Here is a 25,160-nt window from a genome sequence, read left to right on the forward strand (position 1 = left end):
TTAGAAAACTGCGCATGCGCAAGACTGTCACGTCGGCTGCCATGAGGACGTGAAACGTCAGGATCCAGGAAGAGTCAGTTCGACACCCGACCCAGGTGCCACCGGTAACCGCCAGTGGGACATAGAGGAGCCAGGACAACGCCGGGGGACCTCACGGCCTACGGTGGGCTGGAGGAAGCCCCAGGTAAGATCATTTTTTAAATTTAGGGTACTGCTCAGGGTCCCTTTAAAAAAGGAAATAAGTATGGCATCCTCCATATCACTATCACCACGAGTTCACTTTAAGTGTCAAAATGGAAAGCAAAGATTATCACCCATAAGAACCAATCTGAGGCTCATATTCAAACTGTCACTAGAAAAATAAGCCAACTAGAATCAGGTGAGTTGCTATGGACAGCACACCTTTGCTTATTTGCAACAGGAGTGTCAGAAAGTTCTCCAATGCAGAATGACACATACAGAGCAAGTACAATTTTACATCACAACTACAGCTGTAATCATGTTAAGAAACACAGAATTATGAAAGTGTTCCCGCCTTGCAGTGACACATTTCTGATATACCCGAAAATGAAAGGAGGAAAAAAAAAAAAAAAAAAAACCTGCAGTCTTGATGAGAACATGGCAGTGAAACAGAAGAATACCCATCATGCTTTAGAACAAGTGTCATGCCATGCACATTTAGAGGTCTCACAATAATTTAAAAGCAAAGAGGACTGGAGAGTGCAAGATGCTTCAGATTTCCAACTGTACATTTCCGTGCAGGAAGCGCTGTGTTTTTCCCAAAGGAGTGTAATGAAACTTCCACATTTATTCATCTTCAGTGAAAAACTGTTGTACAAAACACCTGTGTCAAACAAGCTCTAAACGGAGGAAAACAAAGGCTTTAGTCCAGGAAATGAAAACAATGCATTCCTAACTATTAGCAGTAAACTCCTAACATTACATAATAGTCATAAGCCAGTCCTGCTGCTTAACCTTCCCGGCGTTTAATTTCCCTCCATTTTTGTTCCAAAAGCAGCACATTTTTTAAAGTGTTACTTTATATTATTTGCATTTATGCATTTTTGCGGACTGCTTGCAAGTTGCAGTCCTACAAACTGTCAGCAAGCATGCGTACAGTATAAAAAAACAAACAAACACTTTTTTGAATTTTTCTTGTAATGGGATTACATTGGGATAAAATTACTGTGTGTTGCCTCCACATGGGAATTTTATTGCTGCTCCATGCATCAACCCATGTGTGGTATGTCACACTGCACAGTATCACACAGTGTGAACAAGTCCTTGCCCTCCTACAACAGCATGTTTCTAAAGATAGTGGAGTGCACACACCATCTAATGTTAGCTTATGGGAGCGCAGATCTGGCGGGAGTCGAAGTAGGAATGTGGCCTGTAATCTAGGTCACACTAGCCTTTATCTGCAAAAACATGCTGTTGTAAGTTCTAATAGTTATGGGCTAGTGGTGAGACCTTAGCTGGGCTTTTAAGCTTTTCACGGTTACATAAGGAAGGAAAAGAATTGTGACCAGTTATGGTGGGGATATTGCTACTTCAGAATATTAAAAAAAATATAATATATAATATTATATAATCTCTCTTTCTCTCTAGCTCTCTCTATATATCAATCTACCTATCTGGCGGAGTCTAGGGTGCCAGGACATCTGTGCGGTAAATCCTGGCCTGTGTGTAATTATATAATTTATTTTTTAATTACACACAGGCCAGCATTTACCTCACAGGAGCATATAGGCACAGATTTCCTGGCACCCTAGACTCTGCCCTCCATGAGCCTACAAACCTGCCGAACCGCAAGTGTGGCCCAGCTGTTACTCCTCCCTAACTTGCCCATCATAGGAAGCTACTGGTGCCCCTTAGTATTAGCTAGGCAGAGGTACCCTCAGTATTAAGTAGCTAGAAGTGCCCCCAACTATTAATTAGATAGAGGTGATCTCTAGGGAGATCTTGTCAGTGGAATGCTGAGAGCAGGGTGAGTTAATTGGGGAAGGGAGTGAGCTGCCTTTCCATCACCAGGTGCCTGTAGAAACGTGCCTACAGTGCCTTATGGTAAGTGTGTGTGTGTGTGTGTGTGTGTGTGTGTGTGTGTGTGTGTGTGTGTGTGTATATGTGTAATATACTATATATATATATATATATATATATATATATATATATATATATATATATATATATATATATATATATATATATATATATATATATATATATATATATATATATATATATATATATATATATATATATATATATATATATCATATATAACAACTGTATTGTCCAGACATCCTCTTTAAATTGCTGTGTTCTTGCTAAGGTTTCCACTAACTTCCCATCCAGATGTTGAACAACATGGGCTGAAAGGAAATTTCTTCAATGGAGACAACACAATAACAGCACTTTGTACTTTTGAAGAATTGTGTCCTGTTTGCAGGACACTGCTCTACAGGTAGCCCACCATTCACAAACAAAAGGGGCTGTGCGTTCTTTCTTAACCTGAATCTGCTTGTAAGTTGTAACACTGTTCCACCTCTGTCCACTGTACCCCCCCCCCCCCCCCCCCCCTTCGCCTCCAGTGCCTCCTCAATGCTTCCACTGTGTCCCCCTGTGCTTTCAGTATGCCCATCTGTGTAACCTTCGCCGCACTGTGTCTACACTGTGACGCCGCTGTCCCCCTCTGCTGCAACCTGGGCCTGGATTGATCAGATTGTTTATATGTTGGGTATTTGTAAACTCGAGGACTGCTTATATCAGTTGCAAAAATGTATTTTCTCAAAATGAATATAATCTGAGGTTATAAACATTTGAGCATCTGGTGGCCCCATTTACCAAAACATGTTAAAGCCAGCAAAGTCAACATTTTAACAACAGCTTGCTTAAAGAGGAACTGTCGCAAAAATTTAAAAAACACATACAAATAAGAAGTCCAAAATCTGTCGGTAATGTCAGATTTCTACTACCTACTGTAAGTGACAGGAACATAGGAGAAAAATAATTTATGGCTTATTTTACTCAGGAAGAAATGTATTTGTATGAGTTTTAAATTTTAAGATTTTCGCAACAGTTCCTCTTTAAGGAAAGTAATAACCGAAAATCTCATGTGACTGAATGCATAACGTGAATGATGTGGACCCTGGATCAGCCAAGTTCAGTCAATTGCACTGAGAAGTAGTGATCGTGGCCAGTGAAGGAATTGTCCATGAATGTAAATTGACCTATAGGGTCATGTATGTAGGGTTGGGGTCTAATGGTAGATTTTTTAGATAATTATACTTTGTAAGCACGCTTACATAGTTATCTAGGTTGACAAAAAGACATGGACCTATTAATTTCAACCCCTATCGCAAAAAAAAAAATTGTGTGTGTGTTAAATGAAAGTATAGTATTTGTCATAACTATTTCCTGCGGTACAATATTCAACATTTTAATCACTAAATGAATTCCTTTTGTTACACTCACCCTCCAGGTGGCAGACATTGCTAAAGAGGACAGGCCCACAGCTGGATCACAAAGTTTAGCCATGACAAGCATGGTCTTCTATGCATACTGTGGGTGGAGCCACAGAACTGGGGTGAAGTACAGGTTTGTTTTTTTTTTAAACCCTGGCCAAACAGCGTCCAGTGTGGTTACGTCTGAGCAGCTGCAGTGTGTTCCAAGTTATTCAACCCTGTCTCTGTTACAGTCTCAGCCTGCCGGTACATCTCAGTACTTTCACTTGTCAGTCATTGCCAACCTGTCGCCTGTCACAGTCCAGTCTGACTGTCAGTACCCTTCCAGTTCATCCTGCCAGTCACTACAGTCCCCCATTAGCATCTTCCTCCAGCCTGCTCTGTCAGTCAATCACTCCAGTCTTATTGTCAGTACCTCCTTCCAGTCCATCCTTCTAGTTACTCCAGTCCTGTCAGTACTCCCCATCCCATGCATAAAAACCTGACAATTCACAATTTTTTTTATTACTATTTATCTCATCCACAGCTAAGCAGAATTTATTCAATAACTCACAAGTGCTAAAGGGCTACTTCTGAGATACCAGGGCCATAACCTCCCTTTGACTTCATTTGATCCTGGAAAGATCCACCCTGGAAAAAAAAAGCAAAAAGGGAATGAGAACTTAATCCAATTATTCAACGTGGTGGTGGTGTGGGGGGGGGAATATTGGAGCGGAGGACACATAGGGAGAACACATGCAGAAGTCCCCGATGGTTCCTATCAGTGAGCGTTTGTAAATCAGGGACTCCCATTATGCGGCATGAAAGATGCAGAGACTTTTTCTCATTTTTGGGGGGAGAAAAAGTGAATTTTATATGCCGAAAAATAGGTTTGTTCTTTTTAACTGTGAGCTGTGCCTCACCTGGTGAATATATTTCCCAGCACAGGGCCGGATTTACCATAAGGCACTGTAGGCACGTGCCTACAGGTGCCTGATGATGGAAAGGCGGCTCACTCCCTTCCAATCAGTGCCACCCTCCCTCCTTCCCTATGCAAAGTTCTGCCAAGAGTGCAAATGAGAGGTCACTCACCCTGCTCTAGGCATTCCACTGACGAGATCTCCCTTCAGTCAGGAGCACCTCTAGCTACTTAATATTGAGGGTACTTCTGGCTACCTAATACTAAGGAGCACCTGTAGCTACCTATGACAGGCATGGGAGGTAAGGGAGAAGTGACAGCCAGCACACTTGTGGTGCAGTTTGGTGAGGGTTTGTAGGTTAATGGAGGGAGAAGTCTAAGGTGCCAGGACATCTGCGCCTATAGGCTCCAGTGAGGTAAATCCAGCATAAAATTTTCTATTCAAGTGAGAATAATGGACTAGGCAGAGGCTCACGGGAGTGCTTTATAGGATAAATGTACATCCTCAGACGTCTCACAAAATGCTCATTCTTAAAGTGAGCCTGAAGCTAGAAATAAAAAAAAATCCAAACAAACCAAAGAAAAACAGATCCTTACCCAAGGATAAGGAAGGCTCTGGGTCCTATAGAACCTTCCCTCTCCTCTCCCGGTGAACTCATTCCACCGCCGTTCAAATCTCACTCCCAAAGATGGGCAGCTCCATACTGTGCAATAGAGTGCTCGTACATGCGCAGTACGGAGCTGCCTGTCTTCAGGACCACTTGGGTCCTGGAGACTTCTGAAGAGTACTGCAGCGGCAGAGCGCAGACTCCGACCCGTCGGCGCTTGATAACGGGGGAGCCAGCAGTGGAACGAGTGGACCAGGCGAGGAATGGTATGGCTCTATAGGATCCGGAGCCTTCCATCTTTTTTATTCCTCGCTTCAGACTCCAGATGGCCATACATGGTTCTATCTTTTGAACTCACAAAGTGACTTAAGCTTTGATCCACCAGTACAAACCATTCTTTTTCATAACTTATTACAAATATATACTTAGTGTGCCTGAACCCATCCGCTATACACATCAGCAAAGGCACCCAACGCTCCCCTCACCACATATGCTGTACACCCATGCTTCGTTCACACTATACGTGTATATGCGTGCAGCAGTGTACGCTGGACAGTGTAGAAGTTTGGGACGCTGCGAACAAGGTTCGTAGACCAGGGAACAGGAGTGACCCTTAAAGTAACCCCTCACCCAATCTTCATTGCTTTACATGGCTCTATTCACACTGGATCCAATGCAGCACACCATGCATCTGCAATGCACACACATCTGTCATTTATCATGGCTATAAAAACTGTAGCCATGCCAGATTAAATGTATTTTTGGGGAACCGCTGCCAGATTGTGTATGTTGGGGGAACCGCTGCTTCCAGATTACATGTATTTTGGGTGATCCGCTGCCAGATTACGCATATTTTGGGGAACCACAGCCAAATTATGTGCATGGGGGGGGGGGGGGGGGGGGGGTAGGGCTGCTGCCAGATTAGGTCTATTTTGGGGGAACGACTGCCATATCTGTATTTTGCGGGAACCGCTGCCATATTGCATGGATTTTTTGGTGAAATGCTGTCAGATTACATGTATTTTGGGGGGAAACACTATGGCTGAGTTCAAACTTCACCGGCAGACCTACACTACTGCTAAGGTCATGAATATTTTGCCCCACCCATGACCATGCCCACATTCTGTTGCGTGACCACACCCATTTTTTTACACGCGGCGCAGGGTTGTTTGTCAGTGTAAGCTATCTGTTGGCAGTAAATTATTATATCTTAGTCTGTAAAAAACAACATGGAATGTGGGCCAACACTGGTACGGGGCCCCAAAATCTCCTTTTGCCTGGGGGCCCCATGAGTTGTCAGTCTGCCCCTGATACTGGTACTAATAAATCAGAGCTGGGCCTCAAAGCAACTAGCGGGCCAACTTAGCTGTGGTAAAGTTGTTATTTAAGTGTATTGATACAGCAATCACTCCCAACTCAATAGTAATTTCAAGAAAGACTGTAGTTTTTAAAGCAAACCTGAAAATAAACTTATAAAAGAATGAATTGCATGTGTAGTACAGCTAAGAAATAGAACATTAGTAGCAAACAAGAGTTTTCTATTGTTTTCCAGTACAAGAAGAGTTAAAACAAAACAAAAAAACTTCAGTTACCTGTGCAAAAATAACCTCTCTGAGCTATTCAACCCACTGGGTTGAATACAGTCCTGTTTTCAGAAACAATTAACCACTTGAGGACCGCAGTGTTAACCCCCCTAAAGACTAGGCCATTCTTCTGTAAATAGGCAACTGCAGCTTTAAGGCCTCACAACTCAGCACACAAGTAATTCCCCCCCCCCCCCTTTTCTCCCCACCAACAGAGCTCTCTGCTGGTGGAGTCTGATCGCTCCCCCAGTGTTTATTTTTTTTTAGAAATTCTACTACTTTTTCCTAACTCCCTCCCTCCTCCCAGTCAGCCAATGACAGCGATCAGCTCGCCCGATCACCCTCCTGTGTCCCAGGGGGACATCCGTGTCACATGGCTGTCCCTAGTACAGCGCTGTCTTAGATCGCAGTGCTGTAAAGCCTAATTAGACGGCGGTTTCGCCATCTAACAGTCTCTAAGCGGCGATCACTGCTGGGAGACTTTGCTCCGCCTTCCAAGCGCGCATCCGTTTACTCCAATCGGCGTGGATCGGTCCTGGGGCTGCCGCTGCGTTCACGTCAATTGCCGTGGAACGGTGGGCTAGTAGTTACACAGCCAAAAAACAGCGAGACAGCTTGAGTTAAGGTTTCACTGCAGGAAACTTCAAAGGGTCATTACTTCTGCTTGGTTTTAAAGCATAAAAGACATAGGGGGACATTTATCAAGAGTGTCTGAGAAAATATTACTAAGTTTTTAGAAATCTGTTCAGAATTGTCTCAGACATCCTAAGAAAACCCTTAATAGTGCAGATTCCTTCTTAAGCTGTTAGGAATAGGAGGAGATAGGAAGGTCTCTCAGGCAGTGCGTGATGGAAATTACTGTTGCTGAGGTAACCAACATCCTATTGTCAGCATCCTCTGAGTGAGGGGGGGGAGGAGCCCTTCACAAAAATGCCATCTAGCCTGCATTGCTGCACTATCTGGAAACTGCTATTAAGCACTTTTTTAATCTGCAGCAGTTTAGGGATGGATTTGCACTTTTCTTAACTGTAGTGCAGCTTTAGGAATCCACGCTAAACTGCCGCTATTACGTAGGATTTGAGAAATTTCTTACTATCATGCAGAACGGTTCCTCTGCTGGTTAGAACAGTTTTAGAAGAAAAAAAAACCTGTCTGTAATGCTTTGATAAATCTGGCCCATAGTGTGGTTTTTAAACTGACTGATTGTATGATGCAATGTTATAAATCAAGCTGTAGAACTGAAACTAAAAATACAAAACTTCTTTGCTACTAATGTTCTATTCATGATCTGTACTACACATACAATTCATCGTAAGTATTTTTTCCGCTTCAGGTTTGCTTTAAACGCAATTAATTTTCTCTGTACTTAAAGCGGGATTGTCACCATAAAAATCAAATTTCAACAGCAACTGGTCTGAGTGTATTAAGTGATAAAGATGCTAATCCTGCATTCAAAACTTTTTCTGCTGTTATGGTTTGGAGTTATTACATACTTTAGGAGCACTGGCCCTAGTGCCAAACAGTGCCAAAAAGTTGAATGCTGGGAGTTCATTTGAATGCTGGGAGTTCTCTTTATCTATAATATATTCCTCCTCTTCCATTTATTTCCCTGCCTAGCTGATCACTTGTGTTTACAAGCAAGGCTGAGGTGACTCAGTGATTGGATGTGTAAATAAAAAAAAAAAACTCTAGGAGGAGGGCAGCTAATGAATACACAATGAACAAGAGAAGGGAGGGGGAAAACAAGAGTTAGGGAGGATATGATGTCGGCATTAGCTTGGCAAAATGGCCACTGCCTGCAATAGGATTTCCTGCTTTTCCTTTATAAAATTCACAGGAATCATTACATGGATAGAACAATACTTCTGTTATGTAAGTAGAAGTAGTATTTATCTACTTATATATGTGTTTTTTATTACTAGGTTAGCATGGGTGTCGCTTGTTCTTTAAAAGAGGGTCGATTCTCTAATGATTGTCCTCTTTACAGGAAACACCAGGCTAAAAAACAAACAAAAAAACAAAAACCAGATCTATCTACTTGGGGCTTCCTCCAGCCCCAAGCAGCTTGTGTGTCCCTCGCCGTATCTCCGCTCTCCCTCCGTTACAGCCGCTGACCCGGCGAGGTCGGCGGCTTCTGCACCTGAACATGTAGCCAGAAGCGCGACCGCCGAACATGACGGCTGCAACAGAGGGGACCCTGGAAGACTGGCTGGGTGCAAAGCTGTGGCGAGGGACACATTAGCTGCCATGAGCTGGAGGAAGTCCCAGGTAAGTAGATCTGCTTTTTTTTTTTTCTTAATGCCTGATGTTTCCTTTAAACCTATACTAGGGCAATTCAAGCAGCATACAAACCAACATCTGCAAAACCATGACTTACCATTGCAAAACCTGCATTAGCATCCCCTGATCCTACATGAGCAGTGTGCACAAAATTCATTGGCTCCCCGATCATACTTCTATCAATTCGCCTTCTCCTCTGTGAAAAACCAATTGCAGAATGTGGTTATTCGTTAGTCAAACTTCCTAACAGAAAGGCAGATTGTTTAGCCAGTCAGTGAAAAACATTGCCTGCTACAGCATGTTTAGAATAGATGCAAGCTTTCCGGAAGTTTTACCTTCCTTCTTCAGGTGTGCCCAAAGAAAGGAATGTACCTTTCTGGAAAACTTGGTATATTTAGTTTGGCGGTGAAAGATATATCCTGCTGCCACAGATACATTTCCTCTCCGTGAAATATAACAATCCCTATAAAATTATGGACAGGAATATATATGAGGTGTATATGTAGTCATTACATCTCACATAAATGATATGACCATGCAGGGTTAAACCAGGTGAGGTGCAAAGGAAACCTTTGGAGCAGCATAGGCCATCCAGCCCATAACTACTTGTAAAAAATGAATGTGCTCAGCTGGAACCTGCATCATCTAAGCAATACTGTCTGTGTTTAGTATTTAAACTATCTCAGGCGGTTATATTAGAAGGTACGTCTAGTGCTGAATTAGCACTGTCGGGCCACTGGGCAGATTTATGCGTCTGCAGACATCAGTCAAATTTGCCAGTATGCCAAAGCCATTAAATTCTACATAAAACATATTAAGATCTCTGCAAAGACTTAAAGAGAATCTGTATTGTTAAAATCGCTCAAAAGTAAACATACCAGTGCGTTAGGGGACATCTCCTATTACCCTCTGTCACAATTTCGCCGCTCCTCGCTGCATTAAAAGTGGTTAAAAACAGTTTTAAAAAGTTTGTTTGTAAACAAACAAAATGGCCACCAAAACAGGAAGTAGGTTGATGTACAGTATGTCCACACATAGAAAATACATCCATACATAAGCAGGCTGTATACAGCATTCCTTTTGAATCTCAAGAGATCATTTGTGTGTTTCTTTCCCCCATGCACTGAAGTTTCAGGCTGCTCTTTTCTTCCTGCAAACAGCTTTGCCCTTGTTTGTAGTTCCTCAGTATGTGAAAGCCCAGCCAGCTCAGAGGACGATTTATCCAGCTGATTAGAGCAGCTTCTCTCTTCTCTCTTATCTAAATAACACACAGGCAGTGTGCATAGAGGGGCCAGAAAGGGTGAGTTCATAGCAGAACCACAACACTGAAGAACTTGGCAGCCTTCCAGACACAGGCCGACAAGTCTGACAGGGGAAAGATACATTGATTTATTAGAGACTGTCACAGTAGAAAGTGCTACAGTTAGCCAGAACACATTAGAATAGCTTTTGGAACATGTAGGATGATAAAAAACAGGATGCAATTTTTGTTACGGAGTCTCTTTAAAGCAAACCTGATTAAAAAAAAAAAAAAAAAAACAGCTTTAAAAAAATAAATAAAAATGCATATGATAATTAGTTGTACGTGTAATACTAAGGCTGCTTTCACAGTGAGACGTTACAGACGCACGTTAGTGCAGCCTGTAACGCAGCCCACCGCACAGTAATGAAAAATCAATGGGCTGTTCACAGTGCAGGACGTCAGTTGAATGTGCTGCATGCTACGGCGTTATGCGCCGCGTTAGACTTTGCGCACATGCTCAGTAGTGTTGGAGGAGGAGGTCTTCCCTCCTCCTCCTCCTCGGCCAGGCACATGGCTAATTAATATTCACTGCACGCTGTGGCGTGCAGTGTTTACTTCCTGGAGCGCCGCTCTGTGCAGCGATTGGCTGGTGGGACTACGTGATGCCGCATGCGCCCAAGAGTACGCATCGCGGCATCACGGACGCCAGAGCGAGCTGCACAACGCGGCTCAACTCTGACGAGCACCAGGCGTTGCGTTAGGGGAACGTTATGCGACCATAACGTCCCCTAAAATGCAACGTCTTGGTGTGTAAGTAGCCTTATGGTAGATTGAATGCGTGTAACAGAACGGAGTCTCATAATTTTTTTTTCCACTTTAATGTGCTGGCTTTTAAAAACTAGATCCTAAACAGCAACCGTTACAGCAGGATGTAAAATGTTTTGCAGCTAAATGAAGCACATTTTACGCACCAACGGACTAATAACCCATTGAACTTATCAGCAATAAAATGTTATCTGCATCGTTTTCTCAGCCGAACAGAGGTGTTTTGCCTCCCATTTACTTTTCAGGACAGGAGGCTGAATTAGACTTGCTGTTCGACTGCCTCATTTGCATAGACTAGCAACTATAACACTAGCAATACAGGAAAATAGAAAGGGCCAGAGTTGCACCATTTGTACTCCTGTTTATTTCCATCACGTCAGTTCAGGTACACTTTAAAAAAAAGTGTTATTGTACAAGGTGTGCTTAAAATGTGGTAAAATAAGACCATTAACAATATAAGAGGGCTGTTTTATTTTAGACACACAATATTTATATTTTACCACACAATCAACTTTATTTAAAGTGAATCCGAGGTGGTTAGAGGAAAAAAAAAAAAAAGTTAGATACTTATCTAGCTAGACATCTTTCTCACCCCCACCGTTGCTGTGCATGGACACTCAATATAATGAAAAAGATAGTGGAGAGGGGCTTCATGTTAAAAGACACCTGAAGGGAGAGGTATACGTAGGCTGCCATATTTATTTCCTTTCAATCAATACCAGTTGCCTGGCAGCCCTTCTGGTCTATTTCTCTGCAGTAGCATCTGAATAACACCAGAAACAAGCATGCAGCTAGTCTTGTCAGATCGGACTTTAAAGTCTGAAACACCTGATCTGCTGCATGCTTATTCAGGGGCTATGGCTAATAGGCAGAGGATAAGCAGGGCTGCCAGGCAACTGGTATTGCTTAAAAGGAAATAAACATGGCAGCCTTCATATACCTCTCTTCAGTTCCCCTTCAAACAATATCAGTTGCCTTGCAAGCCTGCTGATCACCTTGGCTGCAATAGTGTCTGAACCACACATCTGAAACAAGCATGCAGCTAATCCAGTCAGACTTCAGTCAGAAACATCTTATCTGCATGCTTGTTTAATTCTATGGCTATAAGTATGAGAGGCAGAGGATCAGCAGGACAGCCAATCAGCTTTGTTTAACCACTTCAGGACTCAGCCTTTACCCCCCCCCCCCTTGAGGACCAGCGCTGATTTAGAAGATCTGTGCTGGGTGGGCTCTACAGCCCCCAGCACAGATAAACCAACAGGTAGAGCGACCAGATCGCCCCCCTTTTTTCCCCACTAGTGGGATGATGTGCTGGGGGGGGGGGGGGGGTCTGATCGCTCCTGCCTGCGTGTGGCTGGCGGGGGCACCTCAAAGCCCCCTCCACCGCAGGATTCCCCCTCTCCCTCTCCTCCTTCCCTGCCCCGGAGATCGGAGGCTGCACAGGAACGGATCTGTCCTGTGCAGCCTCTAACAGGCTCCTGCCTGTCATGTGACAGCGATCCCCGGCTGCTGATTGCCCGGGGATCGCTGATCTAGTACAACGCTGCTACTGTTAGCAGCGTTGTAAAAATGTAAACAAAGCGGATTATTTCCGCTTGTGTTTACATTTAGCCTGCGAGCCGCGGTCGGCGGCCCGCAGGCTATTCAAGGAGCCCCCCCCGCCGTGAATTGACAGGAAGCAGCCGCTCGCGCGAGCGGCTGTTTCCTGATTAATTAGCCTGCAGCTACCACTTTGCCGACGCGCGTTATGAGTGCACGGTCGGCAAGTGGTTAAAAGGAAATACATAAGGCAGTCTCCACATCTTTTTCACTTCAGATGTCCTTTAATTGGAAGTATTGTCTCGCACTCACTAATGGATCAAACCCATAGTCTTTAAGGGTAGTGCAACAGCTGAAAAGAGGGATGACGCCCTCTATGCAGTATTCAACAAGGAGGAAAGCTGGCACATCCAAAATCAATCTTTATTAGTGCCATGTAAAAATATGGACAACGTTTCAGAGCCACGTAGGGCCCCTTTATCAAGGCAATATTTGCGCTGAGGCAAAGATCTGTTTGCTGCTGCACAAAAATTCTACATGGGAATTCGGGAGTCTGGCTCCTCTAAAACACTCGCTATCAGTGATGTGTATTCATCCGGTGTCCTTTAACCTGCCTGGCGTTCTGATTCCCGCGGCCGACGTCACAGGGAGTCCCGATCCACCCCTCAGCGCTGCCTGGCACTGATTGGCCAGGCAGCACACGGGGTCTCGGGGGGGGGGGGGGGCCTGTATCGCGGCGGCGATCGGGTACAACACGCAGCAAGCAATTTTATTCAAATCAGCCCAGCGGGGCCTGAGCGGTGACCTCCAGCATCTCTGGACGAGCCTAGCTCGTCCAGAACGCCAGGGAGGTTAAACAGAATTTGTAATTAAAAAAAAAAAAAAAAACATCCCTCTGGGGGATACTTACCTCAGGAGGGGGAAGCCTTTGGATCCTAACGAGGATTCCTTTGTCGTCCTCCGTACCTCCATTCAAGTGCCAGGGTCCCCCGAAGTGTGTATCTACCACGATCCTGCACAGGTGCACTAGCCGCTCTTCATTCGGGTTAAGGCAGAAATAGCCGAACCTGATTGAGACTGCTCTACTGCGCAGGCACAAGTCCTTTTGCGCCTGCGCAGGATATGATCGGCTCGGCTATTTCCGCCTAGCCCGAACGAAGAGCAACTACTGCGCCTGTGCTGGTTCCCAGAGAGGTAAATATATCAAGCTTGTCGGAGGAGGATTCGGTTGAGCCAGGGCTAGATTCCCTGAAGCTACAGGGGAGGGAAAAGCCTCATTGGGAACCCTGAGGCCTCCCCCTCCCGAGGTAAGCATCCCCCATAGGGTTTTTTTTCTTTACAGAGTCTCTTTAAAAGTGAATCTGAAGCCTTTTTTAAAACAAACAGATACTCAGCACAGGAGAGGGAAGGCTCTGGGTCCTTCAGAGCCTTCCCATTCCCCCGCAGGCTCCTCCGTTTGTATATCCCACCGCGGGAGACGTTGGCAATGTTCAGAAGCACTTGTAGCTTGTAGCGGCCAGTCTTCAGAAGCCCAAGTGCTTCCGAAGACTGCCGAAGTCTCCCCAACCCAGAACAAAGCTCAATGACCAATATGATCGTGGACAGCTAACGGGGGAGTATGCGGGGGAACGCGGACACCAGGAGAACAAGAAGGCTCTACAAGCCCCAGAGCCTTCTCTCTACTTAGGTGAGTATCTGTTTTTTTTTTTTTTTTTTTAAAAAGGCTTCAGACTCCCTTTATCACTGCTGAAAAGTTACTGGCATTCTGCAGTCATGTGACAAGCAGTGCAGTCATATGAGAAGTTAAGCTGGCAGATGCAAGCATGGAAAGAATATCTTGCGTGGCAGATAAAAGCAAATGACTTACTTTCTGGACACACCTCGTACTTACATTACGGATTTTACCCTTATTCTGATCAATTTATATTCATCACGGGTTATATTCCTAAAATATTCCAGCTTTTTACCCATTTTATATACACAATAGTATATTAAGACTCGTACAGACATATACTGTTATATTTGTCAAATTACATTTCTCATCACATTTAAGCTATGTACACATAATGGATTGCACTCGGCTGGGGCAGCCAATAAAGACGGCATCAGGCAATAATATAGAATGTGTAGAGGGACCCCCCCCCCTGAAGTCGTCAAAAGATCTGGCATGCCAGATCCTTAGCAACACCCAATGCCTGAGCGACCCTTCAGCACATGGCTCCTCTGCTCACTGTGCCTACCAAAATCTGCTCCATTGGGTGCTGCTTTGTCCCTCTTCCCCACTGTAATTTAATAGGCAAGTCGCTAGCATCTAGGCTAGTGATGCATCTGTACAGAACTCAGTACCCAATTGTCAACAGAGGGATTGAGTCTCAATTCTAGCAGGCAAAAATAAAACGGAATACAGTAGAATCCATTTATAGTAAACTCCAATGGAACAGGAAAAGTAATTTACTATATCTGAATTGGTCATACATTGTATATTTATACAAATGAAAAGGTAGATAGTCCGCACTTATCCTAAGATTTCTCTATTATTGGACGTATCCAAAAATTTAACGACCACAGGCATCACATAGCTCATATTTATAGACGCATTTGCTGGGACCTGAGGACTGACTTAACTGTAATGAGATTCTACTGTATTCTAACCCTGGTTTTTATTATTACAGTATATATCCTATGATTAATAAAATCTTCTCAAGTACCCTGTAACATATATGATATAGTTAGGAATACTCCATATTTGTCTAGAACTCCCAAAACTCACTGTAAGGCCCAGTGCACACCGAGCGGTTTTAGCAGCGATCCGGCAACTGCAGCCGCCAGTGAAACCGCTTGGCTAATGTATTTCAATGGGATGGTGCACACCGGCGGTTTGAGGTTTTTAGCAAACAGCACACGTGCCTCCTGCTGCACGTTTGCGGTTTGCAGAAGCGTTTCTGCCTCAATGTAAAGTATAGGAAAAATGCAAACCGCTCTGAAAAACGGTAGATCAGAGCGGTTTTTCAGGCGTTTTTGTTACAGAAGCTGTCTAGTAACAGCTTTTAATGTACCAATATTTGTAATCTGCTACACAAAAACGCTAGGCATGTTTAGATAACGTCTCTAAACATGCCTAGAATCGCTCTGAAATCTGCTCCAAAAACCGCTAACATTTTGAGGATCTGCCAGCGGTTTTGGTGTGCACCTGGGCTTAACAGATTAACTATGACACGGTCAAGTATGCCCTAAAACCAACCTAACTTCCCCCAGTATGTATAAAAGTAAACTGGTTTCCCCTATATCACAGCATAAATGACCTAGAAAATAAGCCTTAGAAGGAAGAAAATAAAAAGGAAGAGGAGGGGGGGGGGGGGCGCTTGAGTGGTTTAGCACACACAAAATTCACAAGAGCCCTATAGTAACTTTGACACCATGCTGTTCCACAGAGAGGCCTACTTACCATACTGAAGTATAGCAACGATTACATAGATCTCTATAGCTTTCCATCGGAAAATCAATTTTTATTACAGTTAAAAGAACAAATAAATAAAAGGAAGTCCTAAAAAACTTACCGGCTGTGGCTGCTCTCCGATGCAGCAACTGAAGCAGAAGAAAAACTCTGTCATTGTCTTAATGGTTAAATGTAAACGGCTTCCTCTCAAGTGAAACACTGTTTTTCTTCCTGCCAACTACTGATGCTGCCACCACAAACTTCTCCGGAAGAGACGCTCCGGAAAGCGAATCAATGAAGATGCTGGTTAACCTTTAAAGGAGCAATCTGAAAGCTTCCATTCCACGTCCGGCAACCTAAACAGTAGACCCGTAAATAAAATCACTAAAATCACTAAAACTAGGCGAATCTGTTGAAGGACACGTATCGCAAAAAAGAGTGTATTTAATATACAGTAGAGTCTTGTTTTAGTAAACCTCTGGATATAGTAAACTCAGTCCTCAGGTCCCAACAAATGCTTCTCTATGAATATAAAATGTATAACTAATTCTGATATACTAAACTACTTTTCTTGGCTCCTTTGAGTTTACTATAAAGGGATTCTACTGTACATACTTATATGTCAATTTTTTCAAAGTAAAATGCACTATAAATTACTTTTTTCCTGATGCTGCTGTCACTAAAGGCGCCCATACATCAGGTGATATACGGGCAGGTCGACCATGAGATCAGAGACAAGTCTGTTGCCTGCCGACACACCACAGACCAATTTCTGATAGATTTCAGCATATCGCTGCCACCTCCACAAATTTAAAAATGTCCCCTCGCACCTGTGCTCCCCAAAATGTCACCTGTCCATTAGCAGGATTCCAGGCTGCCAATGCAATGTCTGCGATAGTCTGTACCACATGGCATTGGAGAGGTGTGTGATGTTACACGCGTGTGGTACAAGCCGACGCGGTGATGGCGGAATAGGTCTCGATTTTCCCCATAATCAATAAAATTATCAATTCAGAAGGTCAATTGCCCCGCAAAATCGCCTGATGTATGGCACATTAACAGTAGGTTATAGAAATCCGACAGATCTGCCAGGCATGGCTGTGGAGTCAGAGCAATTTTTGGGCACCTGGAGACGGAGTCAGGAAAAAAATGCACCGACTCCTAATAAATTTAAAAAATAATTAATAGAAAATATGATAAAATCTTCTATTTCTCAGATATTAATCATTATAAATAATTAATATATACAGTAATAGCTCCGCTTAGTCCACAAAAATAAAATAAACCAATCAAAAAATAGTTCCTTGTGCTGCTTCAATAAAGCAGTCCCTGTATTTTTAAAGTCAGATACACATATCTGGCTGTGACTGTATATATGATGTGTACACAGGAATCTTTTATATATACACTAAATAACATCTATGCTGTAAGTATAAAGCCTGATGTGTAGCCGTGTCACTAATAGAGATGGTCAACGAGATGGAAATAATTCTGCACTGATGCAGGTTTATGCAAATGTATGCACTACCTTTGCGCATGAAATCAAATAATTTGATATGCTAAAATTTGGTTTGGTGACTACGAATTAAAGGGTACCTGAGACAGATGAAAAGAAAAAAGTTTTATACATACCTGGGGCTTCCTCCAGCCCCTTGCAGGCTAATCAGTCCCTCACTGTCCTCCTCCGCCACGAGTCCCAGTAATTCAGCCAGTCAGCGCAGTCTGGCCACGTGCCGCTCCCACAGCCAGGAGCATTCTGCTCCTGTGCAATAGTGCTGCGCAGGTGTAGTACACTCCCGGCGACGGAGTGTGTGCATGCGCACTACGCCAGACTGGCTCAAGTACCTGGACCCATAGCAGAAGGTCCAGGTGGCGGAAGAGGACAGGGAAGGACTGATTAGCCTGAAGGCGGCTGGAGGAAGCCCCAGGTATGTATAAAACGAATTTCATCTGTCTCAGGTTTCCTTTGTTACACAGTAGTACTATACTCTACATATGCACTCTCCACAGAGCTGCAGGGAATCCACTGAGAATGTTGTGCACATTGAACACAGAGGTGTTGTCTATCACCCATAAACCTTGTTCAGATTGTGCATGAAGAATGTGTAATAGAGGAAGCATTCCCTCATTCTCCTGCAGAGTACCTGCACATCACTCTTACATGTACCCACAGTTACATTGCCTAGGCCCTGATAGACGAAGCAGTGCTTTTCAGCGCTGCTAGATTTGGGCGCAGCCGGCGCCTCCATAGACTTCAATAGGAATCATTCCTATTGAAGCGCTCAGTGAGTAACGTCGGCTCCGTCAGAAGACGGATCCAAGGTTGCTTAAAAACATAATTCGGCCTCCAGCAAATCGCTGGAAGCAGAATTATTTCATTCCCCCACTATCCATGGCGGCCTGGAGGGGGAATAGTAATTAAATCGGCCCGGACTTGTACAGAAGCAGAATCAGCCATATACTGGCTGTATCCTGCGCCCAAGTCTACCGGCGCAGATTTCAAATGTACTCCTGATAGATGTTCTTTGTTCCTGTCTGTACCTTCTACAAGTACTCTTATCAAGGACTAGTTTTAGTCTATGACAAACTATTAGAGAGGCAGGATATCCAGGTAACTGGTATTGTTTAAAAGGGAATAAATATGACAGCCTCCATATCCTTCTCACTTCAAGGTTGGCAGTTAAGAGATGCATTTCATGTTACATACTTTCAATCAACAAGATTGTAATATGCAAATTAGAGTCAGAGTCGAGGAGTCGGTGGAATCCTAACCTGAGAAGTCGGAGTCAGAGTCGGTGGATTTTTGTACCGACTCCACAGCCCTGCTGCCAGGATTTTGGACTAGTCTATCTACTCCTAGGGGATTGTCAGTTACTTTTGGATCACAAGTCATGACATCTAAAAAAAATAAAATAAAAAGAGAAGCATAGTTCCCACTTTCTGTGCAAAGCTCAGATACTGTATATGCCCCTTAGTATTCAGTTGCTATTGCACACAAGAAGTTGAATACTCAAGGCTTTATTAATGTCCAATAAAAAGGTTACACATGACAAGTTCAGACAGCTAGAGATACAAAAGAGGAAATACAATGTTGTGTCATCTCACATTATTTTACATCATCAGCTATAAGTAAAGGGCAACAGCTAGTGTGGAGGCGTTACATTCTCAGCAAGGAAAACAATGGTCTAGTACAGACCGTGTACCATCAATGCAACAATCCAGTCTACAATCAAACAATAAAAGAAGCCAATAGTGACAGGTATATATGAAGGACATCACCTTTACTCACCTTTCACTTCGCCCTACTAATAAAATGATACCTGGATGCCATACTCATATGCCACTTCTAGCACTAATTCACAAATGCATCTCTAGAAATCTGCAAGAATCTCCAATGGGGATATTGTTACTGATTCAACAAAGATTGTTTGAAGAATAGTTTGCTAAGTTTTAGTACAATCACGCCAGTGAGCATTAGAATTTTAACATAGAAAGAGTTGCTAAAAGGTTGCTGAATTATCACTTAATCATTTCCAGTCTCATGCAGGTGCCTACACTGAGAATTTATTTATTTATTTATTTATTTTTACCACTTTCGGAGGGCAGTAGTTGCAATCTACACCATTTGTATTCGCCTATGCCTGCTACGGCATAGATTTCAACTTCCGCATTCCACACAGACCCGCCGCTGCAGCTCACTGGCCCTGCTGTCGGTATGACAGAAGAGCTCCGGCTGAGCCAGTTAGGAGCAGATTTCATTGGCTCCTGACCCCGTGATCACTATGATCCAATCTCTTTTGCTCACATTGATCAAACGGTCAAGAGTCAATGAAGCTGGCTCCTGACCGCCTCACGGAGCATTGAATTTGTCATTGAGGTTTCCTACTGGTCTATGCATTCATCAACAAGTTTCCACAGCAGGAAGGAATCCTATTAGTCAGTGCATAGTCCAATAGTAAACTTTAGCAACAAATTCAAAGATGCCTTTGTCAGGGCTCCTAGTACTACTACAACAGCAGAGGGAGGAGGGGCCTGGCATAAAGCATCTATAAAGTCTGCTGCCAGGCATCTGAATGAACCTTTGATCTGGCCAATAGCAATCCTCTTAAAATGTTACTGAATTGGGTGTGGTGTTTAAGCATGGCACCACTGCCACTCCAGATTGCATCAGCTGCTAGCAAATGTTAGTATATCACACTGACACGGCTGATAGGTGGTGAATTCAGTGACCTCAGACTGTTCATGTGAACTAACTCTAGTAAACACCCCACAGTCATCAAACAGTCTAGCACAAAAGGGCAGGAGGGGGTTCAATCATTTTAAGCTGAATTAAAACAAACACCTAACCCATATGGCATCCTCCCTGTTATTAAGTTCACTGAGCGATTAACCACTTCCTCATTTTCTCTTCCAGGGGACACAAGTAACATGCTGTCAAACTTCAGAATTAGAGAGAAATAACTTCTACTGTGTCTAAAGTGTTTGCAAGTCTAAGGCAATACAAATATTGATAGCATAAAGGCTCTGCAAGCTTGAATTACCAACAAACCCCATGGTTTAGCATGAAAAATGAGAAATCGGCATAGCACCCCATGGTTCACATTAGTTATTTTTGTAAACCTGTACACTGAAAAACTATTACCGTAATCTGATTTATTAAGATTTTAGTAAAAAGAGAAAAAAAAAATGTCCCACACACAACTGGCTAAAGGTCAGACAACAGGATAGCTGAACTAGAAAGAAAAGGTGGGATATTGGCTGGTGTAAAGCTATGTACACAATCTACAGTAGAATAGATACTAGATACTTCGATTGTGTCCATAGATACAGTGCAGGATAGATCATCCCCGATCATCTTAGGTAAGACTTTTGTAGTAACTGCTGCAGCACAGAGTCCTTCCTCCTTCCCTCTACATCGGGGGTGTCAAACTCAAATACAAAGTGGGACAAAATTGTACACTGGAACCAAGTCACGGGCCAACCTCAATGTCTACTGTCCACCTTCCTCCCTTATAAAGTTCCTAGATGTGTAATGGTCCCCCTCCAACATACAGTTCCCTGGTATCTAGTGGCCCCCAACCTCCCCTATACAGTTCCCTAGTGTTTAGTGCTTCCCTCCTACCTCCACCATATGGCTTCCCTCTTAATATAGCTTCCCTGGTGGTCTAGAGTGGACCAGAGATAATGTTAAGTGGGGATACCACTTGAGGGCCAAATTTAATGGCTCTGAGGGCCAGATTTGGCCCACAGGCCAGAGTTTGACATGTATGCTATAAATGATAGAGCAGAAAAGGCTGATTAACAAACAGCCAAGCAGTGGTTGATGACGGTTAAAATGTACTTATAAACAATCATTTTGGGCGACAGTCCTCTAGTGTGTGAAGCCTTAGTAGTGGTGCACCAGAGGGATCAGTATTGGTGTCTTTTTTTAAACAAATCAGTTTTTATCCTACCTAATAAAAGACAAGTGTCGCTGCGTCCAGCAGTTTTGTCCCTGTGTCCCAGGATCGTTGTTACTGCGCAGTAACGGACAGCTGGGACCAGGGAGCTGGACGGGCGAGCCAGGTGGGTGCGGGCGAGCGAGCAAGGTGGGCGCGCACCTGCGTCGGGCACACGCTCGGCGGTTGCGTGCACAGCGTGCGCGCGCATGCACACTGGCGGCAGCGGCCGTAGACCTAGAGCCCGTTTTTAAACGGGCTGGGTCTACTAGTGGTTTATAAAGAGAAACCAGGAACAGAGCATAGAACACAGAGGCTCTGATGAGGAGGCCAGTATAAGCAGTAGTTTACAGTTGTTGGAATAGCTTTACAGTTATACATATTAGAAGGAATACAACATCAAGCAGTATTATGTACACATACAGTAGGGTCATTTAGCAATACAATTTGTATACACAAAATTCTTGAGAGACTTGTGTTGTGTAAGGGAAGAAGGGGAAGAAGGCAGCAAGAAAGCAGATACGTGTGAATAAAGATAAGGGGAGAAGGAAGAAGAAAAAGAGGTCAGGGCTCGTTCACACTCAGGGAGTTTTCGGCTTTTTTTTTTTTTTTTTTTTAAAGCACAATTTTTAAAAATTGCCCCCAAACGCTGGTGCAATGAATCTCTATGAGAAGGTTCGTATCAGCGATGTTTGTGCGCTGTGTGTTCAGCAAGGCGGTGCCTGTACCATTTTTGGGGCATTTTTTTTACTATAAATGGAAGGTATAGGAAGAGCGATAAACGCTGACAAAACTGCTTTATGCTGCGATTGTGTTTACGTTTTTTGAGAATAAATACATTGTATTTATTCTTTTCCGGGTCAAAGAGTTCACTTTCTGACTTGAGTCAGGGAGTGAATTACAAAACCGCTCTGGAAAAGCGCTTTTCCCAGAAACGCAGCGCGTAGTGGAGTGCCGGTAGAGGGAAAAGAGCGCACAAAAACGCAAAATGCTTGAGTTTTTGAGTTAGGTGTGAATGAGGCCTAAAGGAAGGTTATGTAGGCTGCGAGATCAACCCTCACCCAGCTTTATATAATCAGAAAACTGAAGCAAAAATGGATTAATGTGTGGTGGTAGAGACAGTCCTCTGCCGATACTCTGTTTTAATCAGGAACAGTACTGGTAGTATCATACCAGGGAGCCCATATTTTGTAAAAGCAATTCAGGCAGTAACGAATCTTATAAGTCATACGATGCAGCGGGAGGGCAGAGTTGACCGTTTTCTTCCAATGATTTAGGGATGGCAATTTATCTGTTTCCCATACCCTCATAATTTCCTTTATTGGTGGCATAACTAATCAGTCTTTCTATACAAGGTCTTATGCTAGGTACACACACCATACAACTTTCTGGCAGATTTACCTGCCAGATTGATTATTTCCAACATATCTGATCTGACCACTACTCGCCTACAAAATATCTGATCTGAATTTCGATTTGATTTTTCAATAGTTTTTGGATCGTTTGTACGATAGTTTTCCATAGAAGTGAACAGAAATCGATCGGAAAATCTAAAAATTGATTGAAATTCAGATCGGACATGTTAGAGATAATCGATCTGGCAGGTAAATTTGCCAGAAAATTGTATGGTGTGTAACTAGCATTATTTTCACTGGGTGCGGCATCAAATTGGACATGGCACCCAAGCTGCTGTGGAGCTGCAGTCGATATAGCTGTGCCATACACTGCTATAGGGATTCAGGAAAAGGAATACTGCTGCATGCTGTCCAGAATTGCATGTCATGTGATTGCTTTAATAGGCAGCGTTTCTCCATGCGTCTCTGATGCGGGAAAACGCTGCGTATTCCACTCAAGTGGAAACACGCCCTTAATGATCTGAAGTGAGAGGTATATGGAAGCTGCCATATTTATTTCCTTTTAAAACAATAGCAGTTGCCTGCCAGTCCTGCAGGTCTATTCGGCTGCAGTAGTGTCTGAATCACACCAGAAAAAAGCATGCAGCCAATCTTGTCAGATCTGACAATGTCGGAAACACCTGATCTGCTGCATGCTTGTTCAGGGTCTGTGGCTAAAAGTATTGAAGGTAGAAGATCAGCAGGATAGCCAGGAGAGTGTAAATAAATAGGACAGCCACCATATCCCTCTCATTTCAATTGTCCTTTAAACCAAGGCCAGATAGATCACTTGGACTATATGCCTAGAAACACTAGAGCTCTACAACCACCGGCATAGTGACCTCTGAGGAAAAGGCAATGCAGACTGTGAAACGTGTCAGTCAATTCATGCAACCCACTAATATTGTATTTGGACCAATAACATGGACTTTGATTCAGGAAAGAAAATAAAAAAAGGTGACTGTACTTATATTACATAGAAAATGTTAGGTTGGATAATCTATTGATCATACTGGCATATACAGAACTAGTCACCTTGTAAACACTTTTTTTTTTTTATTCAGAATACATCCGCCAGTTTGAGGAACATCTGTTTGCAGGGCTGTTGGAGTCGGTACAAAAATCTTCCGACTCCAACTCCTCAGTTTCTGAAACCACGACTCCGACTCCGTGTACCTAAAATGGCTCCGACTCCTTAGTCTAATACTTAACAGGGCTGTGGATTTTGTACAAAAATCATCCGACTCCTGAATCCGACTCCTCAGTTTATGAAATCAACGACTCCAACTCCGGGTGCCCAAAATTGCCCCGACTCCTCGACTCGGCCCTGTGTTTAGGTTTATTGATTGTCATTTATGGGGTGCGACATATGGTACTATAGTACTTACACTACATAATATAGACATTATGGCAATGGTATGGATTAGATTGTGAGCTCCTTTGAGGGACAGTTAGTGACAAGATATATATACACTGTACAGCGCTGCGTAATATGTCGGCGCTATATAAATACTAAAAATAATAATAATAATAATAATATGGCTAAGACGATCTGTACTAGTCTCCTGAGGCTACAATGTTATGTTAGGTTTCAATCACCCAATAACTGATTTGCCATACAGGTCATTGCACACAAGTAACTCCGATTATACTAAACATAGTTTAGTTTTGTTTTTGCTTTTTCAAATGCGCTGTATATGAAAACTAATGGAAATCAATGCAGCATTTTAAGGTTTTAAAAACGTTACTTCAAATGCATCTAAAGCACCTGCCTGATACTGTCCCTCCTTCGCTGCCAAAACATCTCTGACCTATAAGAGCAAGGACTCCACAAGACCTCTGAATGTGTCCAGTATATCTGGCACAGGACATTGAGCAGCACATCTTTCAAGTACTTCAAGTTATGAGGATCCAAGGATCATAGTGTGACTGCTTGACAACATGGGTTTTTTTTTTGCTTCCAATGCATCACCATCAAGAACAGGCTGTTCTCTTGGTGCCTGACACATCCCACCCCTTGGCAGATTTCACTATAACAAGATAATCAATGGTATTGACATCAACTTTACCTGGCTTTTATGTTGTAGCTGTGCAGCAGATTATGCATGGGTATGTCAAAAAGCATCTAAACATAAATTTCAGTGATTCTTGTATTATTACACATATGCTTGAGGAAGGAATATTTTGAGGATCTGAAACAAAGGTGACGTTGCACCCACTTTACCTGCAGTTAGAAGCCATAAGTGGCTTGATTGTTACATCACCATTATTTGACAGAGCACTGCATTTCAAATAATTGCTTATTCTGAATCAAAAACAATTCATGTCATTTTCAGCAGTACCAGAATGTATTTGCTCAGTGGTCAGAACGCTGCTGTGGAACCACCCCCACATGATTTTAATGTTTCATCACTTTCATCAGAAAGCGCTGCTAAAAACACAGCTAAGGCCC

At 43.2% G+C, this 25,160-nt stretch overlaps 1 protein-coding gene across 1 annotated transcript in view; it reads right to left on the bottom strand.

Annotated features, from left to right (window-relative positions):
* Positions 1 to 677: 677 nt before the first annotated feature.
* The window catches only part of LOC137561243 (CDC42 small effector protein 2-B), a 30,220-nt gene continuing 5,737 nt past the window's right edge, over positions 678 to 25,160 (bottom strand). The window contains exons 2-5 of the mRNA XM_068272505.1: positions 15,998 to 16,232; positions 8,931 to 9,029; positions 4,018 to 4,094; positions 678 to 860 (exon numbers count right to left, since the gene is read on the bottom strand). Of these exons, the coding sequence (XP_068128606.1) occupies positions 4,023 to 4,094; positions 8,931 to 9,029; positions 15,998 to 16,051 (225 nt within the window). The 5' untranslated portion in view covers positions 16,052 to 16,232 and the 3' untranslated portion in view covers positions 678 to 860; positions 4,018 to 4,022. The remainder of the gene's footprint in view (positions 861 to 4,017; positions 4,095 to 8,930; positions 9,030 to 15,997; positions 16,233 to 25,160) is intronic.

Source organism: Hyperolius riggenbachi, chromosome 3 (assembly GCF_040937935.1).
Source record: "Hyperolius riggenbachi isolate aHypRig1 chromosome 3, aHypRig1.pri, whole genome shotgun sequence".
NCBI classification, from domain to species: Eukaryota; Metazoa; Chordata; class Amphibia; order Anura; family Hyperoliidae; genus Hyperolius; species Hyperolius riggenbachi.